The sequence below is a fragment of the Zootoca vivipara genome, chromosome 1 (assembly GCF_963506605.1).
Source record: "Zootoca vivipara chromosome 1, rZooViv1.1, whole genome shotgun sequence".
NCBI classification, from domain to species: domain Eukaryota; kingdom Metazoa; phylum Chordata; class Lepidosauria; order Squamata; family Lacertidae; genus Zootoca; species Zootoca vivipara.
In genome coordinates, this window is record NC_083276.1 from 79,171,545 (window position 1) to 79,179,069 (window position 7,525).

The window sequence follows — 7,525 nt, forward strand, 5'->3', positions numbered from 1 at the left end:
CAACCCACTTTTAGAACCATTGCACTACATCGCAATGATTCTTCTCTCAGAAGAGATGAAGTTTTTGTGTCATTATTTTTCCAGTCTCTGGGTAGCAGACAGATCATCATTTGATGTTACTGGGGATACCAATTTGGAATAAAATATTTGGGAGAGGGGGGAACAGGTAAACCCCGCCCTACATAACCGATCACATGATGCGGCGCACGCACAATATTTGAAGGATCAAGTTTGGGAGGGGGCCAGGTCCCCTCATTTTTTTGTTGTGGGTTGGGCCCTCTAGAAATTGGCTCCTATGGATGTTACCCTCCCAGAAGTATATGTGCGCGCGCTCACGTACACACTGTTTTGAGTTATGCATTAACTGGCTTCCTTCTTTATAGGAAGACCCACTGCCTTCGGGTCTTTCATTCCCATATTTCAGCATGCAACTTCATTTGAATTTCGAATAACACCACGACTCAGCGATTTCTCCCTGGGGCTGGAGCGCTTTTCTCACTCCCGCCGCCCGCCCCCTTCGCCGCCAGAGAAACTGCTGCGTCACGCTTGCTCCTCAGGCGCGAGATCGGAGAGCAGCTGCCCTTCCTTCCCCCCCGCCTCCTTCCTCGCGCGGCGGTGGGCGTGGCTTTTCCCGCCTCGGATTGTGACGCAGCCTCGGGGTCCGGGTATATACAGCAGCTACGTAAGGCGCAGGCCTTTAGAACGTCGTTCCGCGAGACCCGGCCGAGGAGGTTCCTGCTTCAACAGTGATTGGACGGAACCCACCCCTGCTCGGGCCCACCCGACCTCTGCGCCTCCGCCTGCCCGACCCAGCTGCACCACCTACAGCCGCGCTGCCATGGCTTCGTCTCCCTCCCAGGTGCGCCAGAACTACCACCAGGACTGCGAAGCCGCCATCAACCGGCAGATCAACCTGGAGCTCTACGCCTCCTACGTGTACCTCAGCATGGTGAGCTCCGACCTGGGCAGGGGGGCAGGCGGCGGGGGGAGCCCTGAACTGGAGCAGGGAATGGCGCCTTGCTGGAGGCGGGGGCAGAGGAAATGGAAGCGGCGGCGGCGGCAGCTCCCCCCCCTTCCCCGGGGGCGCCGCCTCCGCCTTTGTTTACTAGCCGTGCATTGGCTTGTCCTTGGAGAACGAGCGAGGCCTGCGTGCTCCTGCAGGCGGATCCCTTCGGGATTTCTCGCTGTAAACAATCGAGCGGTTTCCTTTCCCAAGGAGATCGCGGCGCCCTTCGAGCCGCTCCGCTGCCCTTCTGGAGACGGTGCAGAGAGGCTTGGCCTCTGCCCGTTGGAGCATAAAACGGCAGCGTCTTGTGACGCCTTAAAAGGCCCAACAGGGTTTTTTTTTTCAGCCGCGGGCTACTTCGCGACTCGTCGTAATAAATCGGGTGGTTTTTTTTCCCGAGGAGCCGCAAGGCGCTCCGTTCCTTCTCCCCCCCTCCTCCCCTGGAGCAGCCCGCCAGGTTGCCAGCCTCTTTCGCAACGCGTTCCGAGCGTGAATCGACTCGGGAGTCGAAGAACCGCCATAAAAAAAAGATCCCTGAAGTTTGCATTTCTATGCTGTTTGTTTGGCCGCTGCTGGGAACCCAGTGCTGAGACGGGGGGTTTGATCCGCTCCCGCTGCGCTGTAGCGGTTTTCTTGGTTCTCCGTTCCTGCTGAGCGGCAGTTTTGCTGCGCGCACCTGCGGCGGGAGCGAAAAGCGCATCGCGGTGCGCCCTGCCTCGCGCCCAGCGGGGCTTTCCGTGATGCTCCGTGCTCGGCTTAAAGGTCAATGCAGCTTCTGCGCCACTGGCCGGGGGGGGGGGCTGTTAGCATGCCGGGCCCGCTGGGGTTTGGCAAGCATTCGGGCACTGCGCTGCTGGGACCGGTGAGGTGGGCAGAAAGCAGCTTTGGGGGGCACCTTTTGACAGAGGCCTGCTAGGAGGCAACATGGGGTGGACTCACAATAAACAGTTGCTTGTATGCTTGCCTCTGAATAAAAGGGGATTGCATTTTAAAAAATAATCTTTAACCAGTCCTTTCACGTGTTTGGTATAAACATACATGTTTGGTATAAACAGCCTTCCACTGTACTGTTTGTACTAGCCTATGTGAACGTGGAGAACAGTAGGACTTTGTCAAGATGGCTATCTTAAACTTGCCAGGAGGAGGGTGGGTGGGACTGGTGTGCTTGTTAACACTAAGAATCTTCAATGAAGCTGCAAACATCTAGTTGTTTGGGGTGTTGGTGTAGTTACAAGTCTCTGACCCTAGCTTGAAAAGCTTCCTGGGGTAAACATTGAAATGTTTGCCTTTCACTTGGTGCCCACTGTTTTGAGTGCTAGAATGTATTGTAATGTGGGAGAAGTTTGATAAGTGAACCACATGTGAGCACTGAGCAATCTACTGCTCATTGCTTGGTATAGTGAAACGAGCTTTATTATTTGTCTGGCAGCATCTTAATAAGCAAATAACAGATTGGCCTGCCTATTTCAACATGCATTAACGCAGGGGTCTCCAAACTAAGGCCCAGGGGCTGGATGCGGCCCAATCGCCTTCTAAATCGCCTGGGCCGGACGGTCCAGGAATCAGCATGTTTTTACATGAGTAGAATGTGTCCTTTTATTTAAAATGCATCTCTGGGTTATTTGTGGGGCATAGGAATTCGTTCATATATTTTTTTCAAAATATAGTCTGGCCCCCCACAAGGTCTGAGGGACAGTGGACCGGCCCCCAGCTGAAAAAGTTTGCTGACCCCTGCATTAACGGTTCAATTTGCATTAATTAAAGCAGGCTGCCATATTACAAGCTCCGCTAAAGGAGTAGGATGACTCCTTCAAACATAGAGCTTTTATCAGCGTTAGTTGGAAAGTAGAACAGAACATACAACTAGCTTATAAGCAAATGAATAGTAGTGCTTTAAACAACCAAAATACACAATTGAGCAGGTTATAACCTATAAAGTTGCTGTTGGAGCTTCCACAGTCCTGCTAAAACTAATTTATTCACCTTGACTATGTTTCACAAGTGTATTAGAGGGATTGGACTTGGACTGTCAAAACTGAGTACCATATAAAGGGCTGGATTCTTGAGACAACATGATCTCAAAGAAGCCACAGGTTTCCGATCCTGCTTTGGAGTGTCATGATTTATTTCCTAACTAGCCTTATCAATATTAATCACTTCGATAGTTATTTTACTACTCCTAGACCACAAGCTAATCATTTTAAGTGTTCAGCAAGCACCATTGTGCTGTTAAGGGCCAGGTTTTCACAATTACTGTTAAATAATAAAGTCAACTAGATTTTCCACATTGAGGCCACTTTAGTTTGTTGTGGCAAGTTTGATAGATTTGTTGATCAGTAGTTTAAAGAACTGCCATGTAGGAGAATAAATTTGCCAACCAGTAGCAGCAAGTTCCTGCCTGCATATGTCAAGCGATATGAACATTGATGGTTGAAATACATGGTTCCCTGATTCTAATTAATGAATCTGAACTTTTATTTTCAGTCCTACTATTTTGACCGTGATGATGTGGCCCTGAAGAACTTTGCCAAGTACTTCCTTCACCAGTCCCACGAGGAGCGTGAGCATGCAGAGAAACTTATGAAGTTGCAGAACCAGAGAGGCGGCCGCATCTTCTTGCAGGACGTCAAAGTGAGTTGTAAAAGTGTGGTAAATACAGCACTGTTGCTTCCTGGACTCTGATCCAGATTAAAATTATGAAAAGAACTAAAATATACTTTTCAAAGACTGAATTTATCATAAGATGCAAAATCCACAGCTAGTCTAGAGGTTGCAGAAGCTAAATCTGCTTAAGAAGAGTTCATGAATAACAGACCTCACAGGATGTAGCATTGCTAGATTATACCTGTACACTAGGGTGGAGGGAGGGAGGCGAAATATCCCTTTGTGTGAACAAATTCCTTGCTGCCTGTACAAAACTACTTGGGGGTAATTTGAAACTAGAACACCCTCACCAACATTCACATTTTAATTACGCATGGAGTTACGAGGGTGATTCAGAACTGGATTCCCTCCCCATGACCAATCTGAAGTGGTACAGTCCGGCAGTAGATAAACTGAAGCACTATCTGTAGTTGCTGATTACGTTTTTGCTTTGAAGTAGTAGCTTTTAGACTGTGTGGCAAGGATCCATAGGGGGGGTTATTGTGGTGCCTTCTCTGCTAAATTCTAACTGTATGGCAAACTTTTCTGAAATACAGCTTTACCACCTCTGCATGAAAAAGGAAAGTTAGGGTCAGTTCACACAGGCCAAAAGTGGGTCCCATCAGACCTAGCCTGTACACTATGAAGTGTTAGCTGCCTAGAATTTCCTACAGTCCTTTGCAACTTGCAGGTGGTCTTGCTAGCCAAGCCGACCAGGAAAGAATTCCTTCAAGCTTAAAGAGGCTTGAGGTGTCTTGAGTTACCAGTGCTTGGCTAAAAGATATGTGCAAAATGGAACATGCCCTTCGTTCTGCAGTGAAAATGCTGCTGGAGAATTTAGTTGCCATGGAAACTGCAACATCAACCAATCTTCTGGTGATTATGTAATAAACGGAACAGCTCTAATCTGCAAATACGTGGCGTTCCATATAACTTCAGTATTCAGTGATAAAGCAAGTGACTTGTGTCAAAGGAAAAAGTATTGACCGGGGGGGGGGGGGGCAGGGGAAAGTCTGATCACAAGAAACTTGAAGTGTGATCAAGAGCAGTTTAAATCAGCGCTTGGCTCTTTCAGAGCATTTGGGTGTTTATGGGCATGCTTAGCTAGCTGCTGCAGTTTTTGTTGCTCTTTCCTTCCCATTAGGGATGAGAGGAGAGGTAGATGGAATCTGGCAGTGCCTGGAGCAGATTTAGGAGCAGCCAGTTACAGTTTCAGGAGCCGGAGGACATTGCAATAGACACATTATGTGTTGGAACATGCCCTGTAATGTTCCAATTTAATCTAAAGTGCATTCAAAGATAAAGGGCCCTAAATTTGTCCTGTAAATACCTGCCAGTTGTTCTGTTAGGCATATGTTGTACTAATAATCTTTGCTGTTCCAGTGGTTCAGCTTTGAGAGTGGTTTCCTTTGCTTTTATTAGAAACCAGATCGTGATGACTGGGAGAGTGGATTGACAGCAATGGAGTGTGCTTTGCACTTGGAAAAGAATGTGAACCAGTCACTTTTGGAACTGCACAAGCTGGCAACTGACAAAAATGACCCCCATGTAAGTTGGAAATTAATGGAAATAGCATGTTTGTCTATGTAAATGATATGCTCAAATACTTGCTGCGATTGAAAAAAAGCAAGAAGTACCGTAAATGAAATTTGAACCAGTAAAAACTGGGCTGAAATGGAATTCTACGCTGGTAGGTGGAACTGTGTGTTTAGAGAAGCTGTGGGACTACAGAATGTGTTCATGTGGGTAGAGAACTTGACACCATGAGATTGTTTTGCCATTTTTATTTAAAGAGACGGTTTCTAGCCTTTATGCCTGCCCACACATTTCCAGGTATATTTTTGCACTGCATACTAAGATTGCAGAAGTGAGAAGCTTTCAGATATATATATTTTTGTTTCTGAGGCTGGGGTGGGGCTTCAGAGTTCTTACTTCTTTAGTAGCTAGCAAAAACTGCAGGACAGATTGCAAAATCTGCATAGTCTACACACGCAACAGAATTGGGTCTTCATTGATACAGATTTTTCATTTTTAGCATGGAGTACATCCCTGCCTGGATCAAGTAGTAGATCATGCTCTAATTCTTGAGCTGCTCTCCTTTAATGGGAGTACATAAAAACAAAAACCCCACACGCTACTTGTGTGCTCCATCTGTTCAAAAAGAGAATTGGAAGGCAGAGCTGCATTTTCAAGTTTCAAACCAGGCTTAAACTACTGGCAGTACCTTGACTGCTGACTTTGCTCATGGTTTCGTCAGGAAACCTTGACTTCTTGATGATAGTTTTGAAGACTGCTTTGCTGGCAGGATCAATAGTGTGGTGTGCCTAATGCATTGTTTTATTTTCCAGTTATGTGACTTCATTGAGACCCACTACTTGGATGAGCAAGTCAAATCCATCAAAGAACTGGCTGACCATGTGACCAACTTGCGCAAGATGGGGGCACCAAAATCTGGAATGGCAGAGTATCTCTTTGACAAGCACACTCTGGGAGAAAGTGACAGTGAAAACTAAACCTCCCATGAATGCTTCAGCAGGGACTCTTACCTTCTTACACAGCTGTGCATGTTTTTTTTTGTTAATCCATACTATTGTCCATAACTGTATAAAACCATCTATTGTTCTTTTTGTGTTGTAACTCAAATGCCCAATAAAAGTGATTTGGTTCCACTAAATTTCAGTTGCCCTGTAGTATGTATATAGGTCAAGTGTTAGCAAAGTAGTGAGAGCAGGGTTTCTTCCAAACTTAATACATCTTTTTTATACCTTCCTTGTTAGGAATACCACCCAGTTCTCGCCCCCAAGCTCCACCACAAGGTCTTCACATTTATCTCACTGGCCTTTTAAGTGAGGCGGAGGGGCTTAAACTTCTAAAAATCACTCCTTTGCCCACACTGGGACTTGTGCAACCCTGCAATCCTATATGCTGTCATAAAATTGTGAAGTTTGAAAACCCCAAGAGTCATCTAGCTAGCCCAACCCCCTGGGATACAGGAATATCATGGAAGAGTATGCTCCATTTAACTCAGTGGTACTTCTGAGTAGACATGCTGTGCATGTTTTCAGACTTATTGAACGTTCTGTTCTCTGCTGGACTCTCATCCTGTGTCTTCCATATAAAAGCACTTAAATATGACCTCTACATCAGAGAAATTAAATTATGCATGTAGCTTAAGTCTAAGTCATGCCATTGTGGAAATTAGCTACACTTTCATAAGGGGGTAGGGTCAGTTTTAACAAGTGGGGTGTTTTTGGTTTTTGTTTTAAAAAAGTTCATGGAGGAGTGTTGAACTATGAACCTGGCAACATGTCTAGGTAAATTATTTTCTAAAAATTGATTCTTCAGTGAGGCTTGGCAAGTTAATCACTACATGAAATACTACTCTGCCACCTTATAATGAAGACTGTCGGGAATGCTAAGGAAGGGTGGGAAAAGACCCCACTGTGGATATTGTTAGTATGGTATTTCTGAGCCTTAGCCCTCAAATAGGCATATGCATAAATACATGAATGTCTCTGGTACAAAATTGCCACACAACTCTAATTGGATGTGTGCTGCTGCTGTCGGCCATTTTCAAGCCCATTCCTTTTCCAGTAAGTTCAGTGAAAGATGTGAACTTGTGCTTTAGGATCTATAAACTGTTTAAGGCACTCTGATAAAACTATATAGAAATACACGAGATCTGCTCTAGCCACTGTCCTAAGATCCTCTGAAATAATGTCACAACTAATGAATTATTTTGGATCTTAACTTTCTATTTGGAGCAGTTCTGGGTAAAGGATTGATAGCTGCCATGAAATGTACCTTTCTGCAATGAATCTTTGAAACAATGGTTCATTCCAGAGTAATTTTCCCGTTTGTTTATGCACTCCATAC

The 7,525-nt window shown here is 45.7% G+C and overlaps 1 protein-coding gene across 1 annotated transcript; it reads left to right on the forward strand.

Annotated features, from left to right (window-relative positions):
• The first annotated feature begins 670 nt into the window (after positions 1 to 670).
• FTH1 (ferritin heavy chain 1) lies at positions 671 to 6,323 on the forward strand. Its single transcript, XM_035123291.2, has 4 exons — positions 671 to 949; positions 3,491 to 3,637; positions 5,072 to 5,197; positions 5,998 to 6,323. Exons 1-4 carry the CDS (start codon positions 839 to 841, stop codon positions 6,160 to 6,162), a joined length of 549 nt encoding a protein of 182 aa, XP_034979182.1. The 5' UTR covers positions 671 to 838; the 3' UTR covers positions 6,163 to 6,323.
• Positions 6,324 to 7,525: the final 1,202 nt, after the last annotated feature.

Coding starts and splice junctions, on each gene's coding strand:
- FTH1 (XM_035123291.2), top strand. CDS start 839: ATGGCTTCGTCTCCCTCCCAGGTGCGCCAGAACTACCACCAGGACTGC. Junction 950..3,490: donor CCTACGTGTACCTCAGCATG/GTGAGCTCCGAC, acceptor TTTTATTTTCAG/TCCTACTATTTTGACCGTGA. Junction 3,638..5,071: donor TCTTCTTGCAGGACGTCAAA/GTGAGTTGTAAA, acceptor TGCTTTTATTAG/AAACCAGATCGTGATGACTG.